Source organism: Chenopodium album, chromosome 27, assembly GCF_948465745.1.
Source record: "Chenopodium album chromosome 27, dcCheAlbu1.1, whole genome shotgun sequence".
NCBI classification, from domain to species: domain Eukaryota; kingdom Viridiplantae; phylum Streptophyta; class Magnoliopsida; order Caryophyllales; family Amaranthaceae; genus Chenopodium; species Chenopodium album.
Genome location: NC_137860.1, coordinates 27,689,737 through 27,705,843, shown reverse-complemented (window position 1 = coordinate 27,705,843; position 16,107 = coordinate 27,689,737). Strand labels below are relative to the sequence as shown.

Sequence of the window (16,107 nt, the reverse complement as noted above, 5' to 3'; positions counted from 1 at the left end):
AATTTTATCTTTTACGCTATTTTGATCTCCTTAGGATATTTCATTCTCTTTGTTAAACTAGTTTGTTGGATAAATTTTGGCATTTTACGCGTATTATTATACATCATAATATCTCCCTTTTGTGTTAAACCAATAATTTTTAGCTTTGTTCAAAATAAATAAATAAATAAAGTTTTTATCTTAAACTTTGTATAATTTTCATTGTTGTAAACTTGTAATAGTTGATTATTTATGTCTTGTCAAAAAAAATACTCGTAGTTGATTATATGTGGAATCTTAGAAGATGAAATATATAGATGAATATCCTCAGGGAAAATATAATTTTATTCTTTAATAAACTAAACTTTAATCTTATCTGTATATTTTTAAGACAATCTGAATCTCTAGCCTTACTTGGTGTTGTTCTTTATTTTAACCTTAATTTAATTTTTAGTAAACAAAAGATAAACATTAAAATTTCAAATTAGGTGTACAAAGTGACAAATACGAGTATTAGATTACTAGTTCATATAAAGGTTACAAAAGTTCAATTCACGACATAAATTTATTCAAATGACTAAATCGACATGTTTGGATTTAGCATACGGTGTAGCTTAAGGTTGAAGATCTTAGCATTGACTTACAATTTTTATACCATGAAATTTATGCAGATTTATAGGCATTAAAGCTTTGTATACTATATCATGAACACTTATACAACCTAGAAGTACAATACTATTCTATCTCATGTAGCTGAATGGGCAAAAATAAAAAAAAATATAAATAAATTCCTAAATTAGGAGTAACAGAGAAAACAATCATGACTAGAGTAACAAACTTGTCGTCGCTGAATCTGGCCAAGAAATCTATTGTCTTACATCTATCTATACAAGGGAATGATCTCAGAGGCAGACAGGTCTTGAGCAGACTTTGGGTGTGCTAGTGGCTGTACTCGGTTTTGCTAAGTTAAAGAATGATTCTCTAGTTTTGAACATTACCTTACTTTATTCTTGTTAATCTTAAAGAACTGATGTAGCAGTCTGTGAACTTCACCATAGTGGGAAGAAGAAGAGATAAGACGGTCTTGAATCCATTGTGGTAGTTTGCTAGCTGGGTGTGAAGAACTTCGCTTCAAAGGGTCAGACACATACCGTGAATCAACCAACAAAATAGCAGCATAATCATTTATGTGACGAATTGCTCTGCCTGCAAGTTGAGAAGAAGTATACATGTATGAGGTTAAAACTGTGTTTGGAATACATGATATAAACAAAGATTGAAAAGCAAGCAACTAATTATAGGTCAAGTTCTAATATTGCTTACCAATTGACTGATTCACAGCTTTCATACAAAGATTTTCATAATACTCCTTGCCTCTTCGCTTGCAACGCCGTAAAATTTCAAACCCAGAGTTAACATTTCCTCCAATATAGGTGTCATTATTTGAAACCTGTAATGAGTTGGTAGCTTCTGTGTCACCAATGCCTTCCATGTGCTTGATTCTCTCAATCAATTCAATATCTGATGGGCTAGGGTAAGGAAGCCCGACCATAACTATACATCTGCCCATTCCATCACTGAAGTTGATGCCTTCTGATATCTTACCACCAACTACAGCCAATAATACTGCACCATTTAGAGATGTTTTGCTTTCACTTAGGGCTTTATTATAAAGCATGTCAATTGTATCTTTGTACTCCTTCAGAACACCTTCAATATCTGAACTGCTTCGAGGTTCTCTGAACAAACGCTTCTTTTTTGTAATCCTGTTTAGAATCCCACTTGTTCTCCATGCCTCATAGACCTTGTCTTCGTAGTCAAATGAAGAGAAAAAGACAACTATTCCTTCAGGAACTATGCTCACCAAATTGCAAAGCATGAGACCAAGCTCCTCAATCTGCACTTCCAAAACACATAAACAAAGAACAACTTTCAGCATTCAAATATTTGGCTTAGTTACTTGTAAGAAGAATGTACACCAACAAGAAAACAAAAGCAACTCCAGAGAATTTAAATTAAGGTCACCAAGAAGACTACACCAGAGCAGCTATGTACTTTAAAGAATCTATATGAATTCCAATTCAGCATAATGTCCTCAGGATTAGAAAAAACACAATATAGCAGTCTTGCGAAATGAAATAGGAGGGCATATGACGGACCACTTTTGGCGAGCTTCTGGATGCATAGCTGAAATCGAATGACAGGCCAGATGGCCCACTTGATACAGCAATTGGTAGAATACTCTCAGGAGGGATGATATGACCACATGAAAAGAATTGCAAACTCTCTGATGGTAGCCTAGGGAAGAGTCTCTCCCTCGTCTCCTCTATAGGTTGCAGAGTTCCTCCAGCCAAGACAACTGCATGAGCTTGATTTACAATCTACAAAAAGGCCAACATTCTTTTAGAGGAGCCAACTAAACCTATACAACCATGAATTCCACCACACAAGGTAACAGTAGAAAGGAATGGAAGGTGGTAAGATAAGCAAACCTCAGAAAAAATCTTTTCACCAGTGAGCATAACATATTTGATGAATCCATCTTGCTCACACTGTCCTTTTGATCTCAGCTTTGATACTATTATCCTACCATCAACATTTTTATTTGTCAATGATAATAGCATATCAAGTAGTGCCCGAAATCCAGACAAAGTACTTCCCCCTTCTTTACTGATAGAACCTCCAGGGATCTGCTTCTCTAAGCATGTTACCTTATCTCCATATCCACTGACCTGAGCATTAAACTATGACAGTAAGCTACACAGAAAATTGCAGGGAAAACAAAAATATCATGCATAAGATAATGCTGCAAACATTTGCGCACCTTGTGAATGATGTTGCTTTCCTTAACGTAATTTATGAGCTTTACAAAATTGATGTTGTCGATATTCAAAGCAAATAGAAAATCATTTATTGTCACTGATGATTCGTTTGGACCTTTTGTAGCTCTTTCAACAGCATTGCTAGTTACATTATCATTTGTTTCATCGTCATCGAATATAGCTTGCATGAAAGCTCGGGTCAAGATCATTAAGATTTGGATATATCTCCTATTTCCAGGCCCCAAACGGTTACGGAATTTTTCAAGGTAATTCTCCAAGCATTGATGCAAGTTTTCCAACTGAATAGAAGACAATCAAAATTAATTGAATTTTACAACCTAAAGCAATTAAACTGATGAGAAAAATTTGTTTTTCTTTTTCATATATATAAAGAGCTCCAGTAGTCCAATTCAAACAATACCAAAGAATGGCCAATTCATGATAGGAATTCTGCTGCTTATACTCTAATAGGGATATGAATGAGGAAAAAGTTACCTGTGACAAAGTAATCTTTGCATCATACATGCCGATAAGTGAATCAGCTAAATTATGAGCCTCATCTATTATAATGATATTATTCTTCAAATTTATACCAAGGGATTCACGAGAAGATTTTGATAATAGAGATTGATAAGGAAGCACAACAAGGTCCGCTGCTGGAACCATACGTCTTGAGCCATAGTATGGACAAGTTCCTAATCTGCTACCAAGATCAACAAGATCTTCAATATCTAAAGCCTCTTGCTGAGAGACATCACTCACGAAATCCTTTTGCAACTTCTGTTTTCTAAGCATTGGGCAGCCTGCTGAAGCCTTTGTCCGCTGTACTCTTCCTCCTGGCTCCAGCTTCTGAAATCAGCAGATGCCATGTCAACAGATTTAAGCATTAAACTGCTGGAGTTATGAAGAGGTTACAAATTAACCTATTTCTATATATGGCTATAGACCTTACAGCCTTACAGGTAACTACAAAAGTGTGCAAAAATGTACAGAACTTTCATTCAAACACAATTCCTGCCAAACAAAAAGGCTGTATATATTGAATTGGAAAGCAGTAAAATGTGCAGCAGGTTCAGACGCTTGCCCCGGACAAAACACAAAAATTGAACATAAAGTAAGAGGCCCTGCAGATTATTGATATTGGAATGATGTTTTATTGTTTCATAGAGAAAAACACACACACGGAACTTTCAAACTAATAATGGATGATTAAATTATCCACAAAGGGGTAAAAATAAACCATACATATAAATCTTATCCAGTAAACTATCTGCAACTTAGTTGATTAATATCAAGTTTGACACAAGTGTACTTAGTATAAATCAAAATGGATATAATATTGGATAAGTCAACTCCGTGATAATCATAGATTCATATCAATCAATCAATCAATCAATCAAAGCCTTAATCCCAAAATTGGGGTCGGCTAACATGAACCAAATTTGATTATTCCGTGTAGTCATCAACATAAATCTTTCTCCTCCATCCCTTACGATCCAAAACTTCATCCTCACGTAAATCCATGCACTTCATATCCTTCCTCACTCCTTCCAACCAAGTATAACCAAGTATAGATTCATAGTGCCATCATAATCTAGATATTCAACGTTAGTACTCTGTAGTAGATTTTTAGAATGAGTATAATTATCATGCTATTTACCACCCTCCTACTCTTAAAATCAAGGAAGAACATTTTAGCCAAATAAACTTTTTCTCTTAAAATCAAGTACCAGAACATTCAAAAGTGAGGTTGTATACCAATGTGACAGTATCTGCTCTAGAAAACCAAGATCATATAGTTGCCTTCCACATATAAATGTAGACTAAACATATGACCAGACAATTGACATGTCCATTACAAGTGACATTCAAATGTTCAAATAATAGAGTACTATAGCGATATTACTATACTACCGATGAGTTGAGGAGGATTAATGACAGCACAAATTAACTGTTCAACGATCTCTAGTGCAGGATCAACAGAAAAAGCAAATCCAAATAAGCAAGGTATCACACACCTTGATCTTAGAACCTCCATTTTTCTTACTATTGTGCAGCTCCAAACAACGTTCATTGATGCTAGCAGGGTTACCAATCTTCAGCACCTCTGAATTAACATAAATAGAGAAAATCCCAAAATGCAAAATATTAAGAAACAGGGAATACAACTTTGCCACCAGGCAGCATGAATGTAACTACAGGCCACAACTAAATATAAAATGAACAAACTTCCTCCCATTATCATGATACAGTTAAAAACACCAATGCCACAAAACTCCATTTAAGAAAAACTGATTCTTATTGATTTTGTAAAAGTGATGATGGCAATTGGCAAGAAATATGTCAATAAATTGTAGGTTTCAACAACATTAGATGGTGCTAGAAACTCATACATATGATGCACAGCTGCTCAATGTAAATTAAAAGAGAAAAACCTTCTCAATTTTTGCCAGGATTCAGGATCAAAAAGTAAATTTTAATAAGAAATTATAAGATGAATATGGATGTAACTCAGAAGATGTAAATAATCATGGACTATATTGTCTATATACCTTGATTGATGCAAAGATTCTTCCTAGAACCTAAAGAGACAACCTTCAACTCAGAACCAAACACAGTCTTATTCAACTCTTTTATAAACTGTGAAAGCTGTGAATGTGTTCTACTACAAAAGAAAACCTTCAACCCCTCGTCCTCTCCATCCAACTTATCCTCTTCATCCTCATCACTCGACGAGTTAATCGAACCCTTCCTCTTACACATCCCACCCTCTTCCCCTTCTTGTTCACTCTCATACTCCTCTACCAAAAACTCATCATCATCATTCAACAATTTTCCATCATTCCCCTCAACATTTCCCCCCTTCTCAACCCTCTCATTCTTCCCAATTCCACTCTCATTGCCGAACAAATCACCCACACCACCTGTTCGACGATTTGCCTCAGTGAACTTTTTTGACTTAACCCCAAATTTCTTCTTCTCCTGAACTGGGTTTTCTTTAACTACCACAAACTCACGCATCCAATCGGGTTCATCATCAGACGGACATGAATTCCCTAAATTGGGTTTTCGCTGATTTTTCCGATCAACTAGCCACTGCAATGCGCTGCAAATAATGCTTAAAGTTTTCCCAGTACCTGTAACACCCGAAATTGTTGAGATTTCGAGAAAATTCTAGGATTATCTAGAAAGAGATGAAAAGGGGTTTTACCAGTGGGGCTTTCGAGCATGGAAATGCCGCCATTGTCGAGAAATTGATAGAGTGAGTTCATGAATTCGAGTTGAATGGAGTAGGGTTTGTATGGAAATGCTGGAAATTTCTGCTTCCATTGTTCTTCCTTAGCTTCTACTCCCATTTCTTCTTCTTCGCTTTTTTATTTGGGAGAATTTCGGGTTAATTTCTCTCTCCTCAAAATCTTATGAGCATTTGGGCAGTGAAAGGCGCCATTTTGGTTGAGTTAAGCTTGAAAGCGCGGGAGATGCCCAAAGTCTAACGTTAATGAAAAAAAAAACAAAAAATTGCAAAAAACCACCTTTTATAACAAATTTTTTGTAAAAAAACACCTTATAAATTTTTTTTTGTAAAGGAACACCTAAAACCGCTTTTTTTTTTTTTTTTGCGATATCACACCTTAGTCCGGTTTCCGTCCTTTGACTTGGTTTTCAGACATTGACTTGCACGTGAGAAGCACGTGTTCTGGTGAGTTCCCCCTTTATTTTTTTTCCCCAATTTACCCTCCATTTCTCCAATTTCACTTTCTCTCTCCTCCCTTCTTCTCCAACAAAATCCCAATTATTCACCATTTATGAAGAAATCTGCATTCTAAAGCATGAATTGTTGCAATTAATCTAATTTCGAGTAGGGTAAGTTGTTGAAATTACTGAAATTTCTTGTAAATTATGTTGGGTTTTCGAATTTTCATAAATTAGGGTTTGTAATTAAAAATTAGGGTTCTTTTTTTTGCCCACAAATGATGAAATTAGGAGTAATTTCAAAAGGCCAGTGTACACCAATGTGGTCTTTAATTCTTTTTTTTTTTTTTTTTTTTGGTATGTGCTTGCTCTATTGGGCTTCAATGGAGGAAGGGGATGAAGAGGTGAAGTGGGGTTTTTGGGTGGATGGGGCTGAATGAACGGGATGGAATTTTCATGGGAGCATATTGGGTGAGATGGTGTTGGTGAGAGTGGTAGTGAATTAGTGGTGGCGGTGAGATGGTGTTGGTGGGGGTGGCAGTAAGATGGTGGTGGCGGTGAGGGAAAAGAGAAAAAAATAAAGGAAGAAGATCACGTGACCCACACGTGCAAAGTCAACGTCGGAAAACTAAGTCAAACACCGGAAACCGGGTTAAGGTGTTACTTTGCAAAAAAAAAAAAAGCGGTTTTAGGTGTTCTTTTACAAAAAAAAAAATTATAAGGTGGTTTTTTACAAAAAAAGTTGTTATAAAATGTGGTTTTTTGCAATTTTTCCAAAAAACAATTGTGACTTTTTCATAACAAAAATCAAACCCATCAACCACTAGATTTTTTTTTTTTTGGTGTTTAACTTGGTTCACCCTTTGGGCTAATCCGGATTCGGGATCAGTTTTGGGTAGTTAGGTTCAGTCCCCTCCCAATTATTGTTGCGAGGGATCGAGTACGGACCCTCCCTACCAAGTGTAGTCTCAATCACCACTACACCAACAATCAATTGATTAGACAACTAGATTGTGGCATGGTTACATATACCAAACTAAAGTTGGTCTAAATGTCTAATGCAAAGAAAAGTGCTATTTAAGGTTCAATCCTTGTGACAATTTGGGAGAGGAGATTCCCTTACCCAGTTACCCTCCTCGCCCAACTCTTCTAAATTGTCTAGTCTTCTTATTTTTTTTATTTTTTATTTTTGTTTTGTTTTTTTTAGAGAAAATTGTCTAGTATATTGTTTTAGGTCGATTGACTACTTTATGGTGGGTGTAATTTGTTCTCTTTGTAGGTCATGGTTAGCCTTATAATCGTATACCTTTTATACCTAATTTGGTGTTGTTGCTCTTCAATCTAGCGAGAAAGTTGAATGGTTGTCTTTTATAATTGTTGAATAGTCAACTTCTTTCAATTATTAAAACCAAATGATTCATGATTGCATCTCTTACTTTAGCCAATGTATTACTCTGTAGGGAGTACACCCTTTGTCCCTAAATGATGGTTTGTTTCTCATATCTTACAGTAATCAAGGAAATAAAAAAAATACATAATATTTTTGAAAGTAGAGGAATATTATATAGAAAAGATTAAAAAAAAATTTAAAAAAATGTAATGATATTTTGGAATATATATATATGTAAATGGGAAATGTTGAAAATCATTTAATGGCACGGAAGTTTATGAATGTGTAATAGAATTTTATATGGGAATGGTAAAAAGAAGTTGTGTGAATTATATTGAGTGTAACATTTTTAGAAACAAGCACATCATTTTATGATACAGTTTTAGGAAAACATACACATTATCTATAGATATAGATAATAGTAACCAATAGGCTGGATTAATTAGCTACACACCTTAAGCATACAAATATATTAAAGGTGATCAAAAGATGGGAAGGGGTAGGCCAAATGTTAAAAAATATGCTGATTGGGTTGAGTCGGGCCGGGATATATATTAGGCCGAAAATGCTTGCTCAAAACCCGCTAAATTAGATAGAGTCTAAAATACTTTTTGGGCTTTTTTGGATTAGGCAGAAGATACTTAAAATTCTTTAATTATATATTCCTACACTAAAAGTGTAGGAAACACTGCCTACACCCCCACTATCCACTTTCCCCCAAAAACACACTGTTATAGTTTACTTTCTACACCCCAAAAAATATAAGATTGAAGTATTGTTTTCTCTCTCCTAAAATTAGTGTACACTTTTAATCTTCACTCTCCATTCTCTCTTATCAAAATTTGCAAAAATATTTACTTAAAAACTCAAAATTCTCTATAAAAATCAAGTGCGATCTTTGATATAAGAGATGAAGTCACACAATTGCAAGGATATAAAATCAAATTGTAAGTTATTTTTTGAAGAAAAAAAAAGTGCAAAACCCTAACTTTTTGCTATATTATTCAATTATTTTCTGTAATCATATCAAAATTTTGATAATAGCTCTTGAATTCTTATACTTTTTTTTATCATAAAAGTGTTTTATTATAATTATATTTAAATAATTTTTGGTATATATATATACACTCTTCTGTGTTGAATTAATTTATAGTGTGTTGTTTGATTACAACATTGTTGGACATAAAAATTGAAAACAGAGTTCAATTGTCCTTAATTTATGGATAATTTGATCTATTTCATAAAATTATATAAATGTAAATTTAGTTCGTAGTGAAAATTATTTTTTATGAATGTTTAGTTTCATTTACATAAACGTTCATTTATATATTAGTAAGCGGTCATTCACATACTAATAGACGATCTATATAATGAATTATAATAATCTCTTAGTGATGTCTATTTTTGGTTGATTTCTTCACATATTTTCTATAGGTATAGTTAATTTAGTTCATAATGAAAACTATTTTTGATGCTCGTTTGACATTTAACACTTGTTCATGTTCATATTGAAAGATGTTCATTGAATTTTAATAATTGTTCATCTTTATATTGCACTGTATATGATCATTTTCTAATAATGGGTTCATATTTGTATGTGTAAATGTTTATTATTGGTTAAAAATTTAGATCTGTTATTACACTGGATAATAATATAAGAAAGTAGAAGACATCAATGTATATATTGAGAAAGGATATGTAATGAAAACAACACACAAGAAAGATGATTTTATATACCTGTTATTTATACGAAATGTATTAAATGACAATGTATAGAAATGGTAATTGAAGTTCATTTTTACATTGATATTATGTTTATATTTACAATAATATATGTTCATTTACATATGGGTAAATGTTCATTCACATATATATGCAGATAATTATTTAAATAGATGTTTATTTAGATTTTATTAAATGTACAATTGCACATTAAAAGATATTCATTCAAGTTTAATACTTGTTCATTTTTTATGTTGTAAAATGTTCTTTGAATATTAATACCACACATCAAATATAAGAGACGATGTTCATCTTAATAGACAGATTTTGACATTTTGAAGCTAAATAAATGCTTATTTCTATTTTATGAATTTCATTCTAATATTGGTAGCTAGATGATACAAAACATCTAGTATGTATATGATATTTCTAATATTGATTGTTCTTCCTTATGAAAAGTAAACAAGTCGTTAATGATCAATGATACAAAATTCAATGCTCATATTAGAAAAGCAATATGTTCATAAACAAAAAACCTAAATGTTCAAACCGACTTCGTGATAGTCTTTCGATTGCCCAAACAATAATGTTCACTTTCGTGTTTATGAAACAATTACATATAATATTTAGCTGTATGGAAATGCATTATTATTGTAATTAAATTGAATTTATTATATATTGGAAATTATTTTTACAACTCTTTATTTATATAAATACAATTCTAAGACGTATGTATTTGCATACATCTTACTATAAAACTTACACATAGCTCTTGAAATGAACATTTAATGATACAAAAATGAGCATATGTTGAAACACGAATAAACAAAAATGTACATTGGATGATGCAATACTTCTAATAATAAAAATGATTTGAACGCAGCAATCCATATAAATAAATTTGCTCTCATTTTTATTGATAAAAAAATTTCTTAAAATTCAATTCATAAAATATACGAAGTATTAATTTGAACAAAAACTCCTTATTATAAAAATGAACAACTAATGATCTATAAATGAACATTTACCAATACAGAAATGAGCATATTGTAAAAAATTTACTGGAAAATTCATAAATGAAAAGGGGCGGGGGCGGGGCACGCGCGGAGGGGGTGTGCAGGCAGTGTTCCCTGCCGTAGAGTGTAGGTAAAATTTGTAAAAATTCTTTGAAATATATGTGTAATGGCCCATGAGAACATAAAAAAATTTGAGTTGTCTCGGGCATGTTTTTGGGTAGATTTTTTTTGTCCAAAACCTATCTAAAATTAGTCCTTGACTACTCCATGGCAGTGTTCAGGGCCATCCCATACCATTACGAGGCCCTGTTCTAATCATTTAAAAGGGCCCTCAACAAAAAAAAATGAAATAGATAAATAAATAAAATTGGCCCCTACTACAATATATATTTGAATTGAAATTCAAAATTTCACTAACAATAAATGAGAATATATACTGAAAATTATACAATGTATATTTTAACTTTAAATCGTTTTGAGTAGTTAGATGTTGATAAAAACAATTAAATTGATTAAAAATTTATAAGAGGTGAATTTGATGATAGCTGGAAATCAAGGGATGTAATTGTTAAGTATGAAATCTTGAAATTTGCCTTCAAAAAAATAGTATGAAATCTTGAAAGTACTATTATATTGAAGATTATTGAATGATTGTGAATATATTATTTACAATGAATATTATTGACATGTCACAATATATGTTACTATGTTAGCTGAAAATTAAAAGAGGTAAGAGGATGGTAAATTGATAAGATAAATAGATAATTATAATTGGGTGAAACAAGAGAGTTAGGAAATGTCCCATAAAAAGAAAAAAAAAACAGAGAAGAAAGTTAGTACGGAGTAAAAGAAATAGTAAAATCCGGAAACTCTTGAATTTCCTACTTCCTAGGCATTAGTGCATTACTGAAGAACATGTGGAAGTTGGAAAGTATGAATAGGATAAAATAATTACTGTAGTAGATTTTACTATACCCAAGAAGTGAGTATACGACAGTAACATCCTACACAATATGCTACAGACAAACTGACAAAGTAAAGGATTGAGCTGCTACCGAAAATTGGGCCCTTTGAGTTTGGGGGCCCTGTGCTGTTGGTCTCTTTGCACAGGGCCATAACCGGGCCTGGCAGTGTTCCTCCTACTTTCTTCCAAGCCAACTGAAACCTAGTTGGTGATGACATGCCTTTTTTAGGGAAGTATTTATGCTGAATGAGACTTAGATTGCACTCATATCAAAGGTGGACAATAATTTCCGAGTTCATATCAGTTAGATCAACCCTTATTTAGTTCGTTATATTCATTTAGTTTGATTATAGGACCATCAAAAAGCATATTACAATTGATAGAGTTTGTGTTGCTCTTGATAGCATGAATGTAATTGGCATGCTTTATTCTTATCCTAGTGAATTTCCAACACATTTGTGCAATTGCTATTATCCTTTATGATCATTATGCATTCATTTCCCGAATTATTATTCATTTTGAATCTAAATTTTCTAAATTTATCAATAAAAATAGGAATAAATACACGAATTATATCATTATTGTCATCATTATCATCAATACTTGAATAATTCAAATGCCACATAAGCGCGTCATGTGGATTATAAATTGAATTTGTAGCCAACTAAATAAGATATTGTTAATTTCTTTTACAATTAAATAATTCAAATGCCACATAAGCAAAATTGACGAATGAGATTTTTAAAGTTTAAATTAATTAAATACAAAATATTATCTTTTGATATTAGGATTTTTATCTAATGTTTTAAAACTAATATGATAACAATTTTAATCACATAAATATGAAAATTATTATTTTAAAAAATATTTCCAAAAATCAAAATTTTTGATCAGTGGAAGAACAATGTCACCATTTTTGTTCAATAAGATACCAAAGTGGATGATTGACTCATTCCATACTAGAAATAATCGCGGGAAATCCTTTGATAACACGGATTCCTATTTCTCAATGATATCCCATGATCAAAACAATTGGTTGAATCCGTAAAATCATTTCATAGAAGTTCATTTATATCTTCTTTTTATAAAACAAATCAATTTCGATTCTTGAATAATCCACATCACTTCTACTTCTATTGTAACAAATAATTCCATTTTATATAGAAAAGGCCCGTATCAATAATTATGATTTTACGTATAGACAATTCTTCAATATCAACCCAACTTTAATTCTATGTACTAGTATAAAACTTATTAAAACACCAAGAAAATATCCTGAAAATTTGGCAAGAATGATAATTTATTCAAAAAGGTAGATACAAATACAAATTTATCTTTTTTTTTCACAAAAAAAAGCAAATTTATCTTTTTAGGGTACTAAAACACAAGCAACCGAGGCCATAATAAACCGTATAGTACGTATTCCTCTCTCTGACTCTGAGTTCCATCCAATTTCCTCATAAGCCATGTCCAACCTTCCGCTGGAACTAATCATCTCAATTCTTGAGAATATACCAATAAAACACTCTTCTGTTTCAAATGCATTTCGAAAACCTGGAATTCTCTGATCTCCAATCCAACCCCTGAATTCACCATCCGTAATTTCAACAATTCAATTATCCCACAACAACACCAATCCCATTGTCATATTCAACAACAACTCGTCACTTGAGGCGAAAGAGTTCAACCCCAGCAACTTCTATAAAGCAATTAACAAATTTGATTTTCGCACCCCTTCTGAATTTTGGTGCAATGCTCGAATTGTTGGTGGTTGTAATGGTATTGTCGCAGTATTTAGACGTTATATGGTCATTAATGATCAAGATTTTTGTCTCGACTTAATTTTGTGGAACCCTTTTGTTAAGACTTATTCTCGTATTCCACTTGTTGAGTTCCCCCGTCAACTTAAGAGTGAATCTGTTTTTGGGTTTGAACGTATTGTTTTGAATGACATTGATTACGATTACAAGATCGTTCGAGTTACCGACTTCTGTAGTCATGGTAATAAAAAGAGGGAAGTTATAGTTCAGCTCTAATAGGAACTCTTGGGGTTTAACTATTTTAAATTTGTAAGAAAACTTCATCATGATAAAGCTAAAGAAAAGCTCAAGGTTTAAAAGAAACCAAAATGTATTACCAATAAAATCCCTCGATAAATTAGCTTTTATAATGGCGATGCATAACAGGATTTGAATTGCATATTATAAAACAAATACTTATGCATGAACAATCCAAGAAAATGTTAAAAGCAGGTAGATAATTTGTCTCGATCAATATATTTATAAAATAGATTTTAGAAATTTTTATTTTATTTATGATGAAAAATAATTCATTTTAGAATACTTTTTGGAGGTCTATAAATTTACTACGGAGTAGTATTTGTAGGATGGTACTGAAACTTGATATCAAACTACAACGGGTGGCTTAATCATCTACCAAAATAAAATAATAATAATAAAAAATTGAAAAAAAAATGGAAAATATCTGAATATGAATACTAAAGATAGTAATGAACTCCTTCAAAAAAAATAAAAAAATAATGAACTCAACATTGGTTTATTGGGCTGAGCATTTCAACAAACCCAAAAACCAAAAACCAAAAACCCAAATATTAAAATAACCCATTAACACAATTTTCAATCAAGATTAAAATTTTTCCATCAAAATCCAACCACCATGATTTTGCCACGTGTACACTTCTTTAATACACTGATTTCCAACATCACTCTCTCAACAAAACCCTAAAGCTTAAGCATTCTTCATAGTCTGCTACAATGGTGAGTTTCTCTCTCCTCTCTTTTCTCTCTCTTCCATTGATATCTAATCCCAAAATCCTCCATTATTTCATGGTTTTACAAGTAATGTTTTGTTGATTTTTGGGTGATGAATTAAACAGGGAAAAGGTACAGGGAGTTTTGGTAAGAGAAGGAACAAGACCCACACACTTTGTGTGCGATGTGGTCGCCGTAGTTTCCATCTTCAGAAGAGCCGTTGCTCTGCCTGTGCTTACCCCGCCGCTCGCACCAGGAAATGTATGCACTTTATTTATATGATTCTGTAATGTTTGATTTTGTACTCTGTGTTTTATTTGAAGAAAAATGATTAAGATTTGAACTGGGTTTTTGATGTTTGGGAATGGGTAGATCTTGATTTTATTTTAGTTGAGTATTTCTGCGTTGCATATTGATTGTTATACTGTTTGTTTGAGTATGGGTTAGTGTTATTTTAGATTAATTGTTGATGTTTTTACAACGTTTCATTGAGATTGATTTGATTATATTGTCCTTTTTATATGGGGTATTTATATTGATAATTTGATTATTATTTGATGATATTATATGTAGTTGGGAACTTGGGATTAATTTAAACACATTGCAATTGGTGGTCATTGTTTGTGTGGTTTAGACTTTGAGCTTTAAGCTATTGATATGTTGGGTATAGGGTATTACTCTGTGTCTATAGCTGCATATATATGTGTTGTGTTATGTTGATTGATTAGGTTTTTATGGTTTTGATTAGTTGGTTTACTGTTGGAATTCTCTATTAATTTAGAGTGAGCTTATATTGATTTGCGGTGTTGGATGTTTGTGGGGTGAGTTTAGATAACTGGAGTCAGAAGGCAATCAGGAGGAAGACAACCGGAACTGGACGTATGAGGTATCTCCGCAATGTTCCACGCCGTTTCAAGACCGGTTTCAGAGAGGGTATGTAGTTTATACTTAAACAAGTAGCTTGTTTGTTTTGCTTTTAGGGTTTATGTTTAATGGTTGTTTTGCTTTGGTTAGGTACTCAAGCAGCACCAAGGAAGCTAGGCACAGCTGCATCTGCTTAAAGAGAGTGAAAGTTTCAGAGGGGTTAATTTGGGTACTTCAAGCATTTAGCTCCATTTTTGAATCTTTAAAGCATTTGACTAGTTCTTTTATAAGAATTTGGAGACATTGTAGTGTGATCAGAGTGAGGCTACTGGATTTTGTTTCTGTTTTCAATGTGTTAGCTTTAAAATTTTTGAGGTTAAATGATGAGATTATTACTAGTTTCAGATTTTAATATTTGGTGAAACGTATTATATTCTATTACTCCGTAATCCATATCAATGTCATTGGTAAGGTTGATTTAGTTTGATACTTCTTCCTTTCTGGATTGATTAGTTGGTGTTGTGGTTTGATTCCACAAAAGTCTAGTGTAACTGTGTATGAAAGAATAGGGAAGTTTGTGTGGCTGATCATTTATCATCTGTCATATTCTTTGATAAAAATTTCACATTGTTTTTCTCTTATCTGACTATGGTGGAAGAAATATGCTTGGAGAGTAATGTCCAACATTTCTCTTTGGGTTGGATAAAAAGATCGTGGCTGGATTGGTTGGTGTTATGTTAACATCTTTTCATACATTTTGAATGTTGAAATGTTTAGAATGTCACCCCATTCTCTGTGCTTGAAAATTGTCATGTACCTCTGAAGTTCATATTCTGCAAGTTTGTTATTTGTGCATTTTGAAAATGTTGGAAGATAGAAGGTAGAT

At 32.5% G+C, this 16,107-nt stretch overlaps 2 protein-coding genes across 2 annotated transcripts; one reads left to right on the top strand and one right to left on the bottom strand.

Annotated features, from left to right (window-relative positions):
- Positions 1 to 878: 878 nt before the first annotated feature.
- On the bottom strand, positions 879 to 6,157 carry LOC145619527 (uncharacterized). Its single transcript, XM_081674239.1, has 9 exons — positions 6,013 to 6,157; positions 5,354 to 5,938; positions 4,820 to 4,908; positions 3,297 to 3,650; positions 2,804 to 3,100; positions 2,472 to 2,711; positions 2,139 to 2,360; positions 1,303 to 1,876; positions 879 to 1,185 (listed from the first exon to the last, which is right to left on the bottom strand). The coding sequence occupies exons 1-9, from the start codon at positions 6,155 to 6,157 to the stop codon at positions 974 to 976; spliced, it is 2,718 nt and encodes a 905-aa protein (XP_081530365.1). The 3' UTR covers positions 879 to 973.
- An 8,153-nt stretch (positions 6,158 to 14,310) lies between these two features.
- On the top strand, positions 14,311 to 15,633 carry LOC145620587 (large ribosomal subunit protein eL37x-like). Its single transcript, XM_081675280.1, has 4 exons — positions 14,311 to 14,363; positions 14,483 to 14,618; positions 15,189 to 15,290; positions 15,372 to 15,633. The coding sequence occupies exons 1-4, from the start codon at positions 14,361 to 14,363 to the stop codon at positions 15,416 to 15,418; spliced, it is 288 nt and encodes a 95-aa protein (XP_081531406.1). The 5' UTR covers positions 14,311 to 14,360; the 3' UTR covers positions 15,419 to 15,633.
- Positions 15,634 to 16,107: the final 474 nt, after the last annotated feature.

Excerpts from the sequence above, each read along its gene's own strand:
- LOC145620587 (XM_081675280.1), top strand. Across the intron at positions 14,619-15,188 it reads CGCCGCTCGCACCAGGAAAT|ATAACTGGAGTCAGAAGGCA; the intron begins GTATGCACTTTA and ends GGGTGAGTTTAG. Across the intron at positions 15,291-15,371 it reads CAAGACCGGTTTCAGAGAGG|GTACTCAAGCAGCACCAAGG; the intron begins GTATGTAGTTTA and ends TGCTTTGGTTAG.
- LOC145619527 (XM_081674239.1), bottom strand. The coding sequence starts at position 6,157 with ATGGGAGTAGAAGCTAAGGAAGAACAATGGAAGCAGAAATTTCCAGCA. Across the intron at positions 4,909-5,353 it reads GAATCTTTGCATCAATCAAG|AGGTGCTGAAGATTGGTAAC; the intron begins GTATATAGACAA and ends ATGTTAATTCAG. Across the intron at positions 2,361-2,471 it reads GTGAAAAGATTTTTTCTGAG|ATTGTAAATCAAGCTCATGC; the intron begins GTTTGCTTATCT and ends GCCTTTTTGTAG.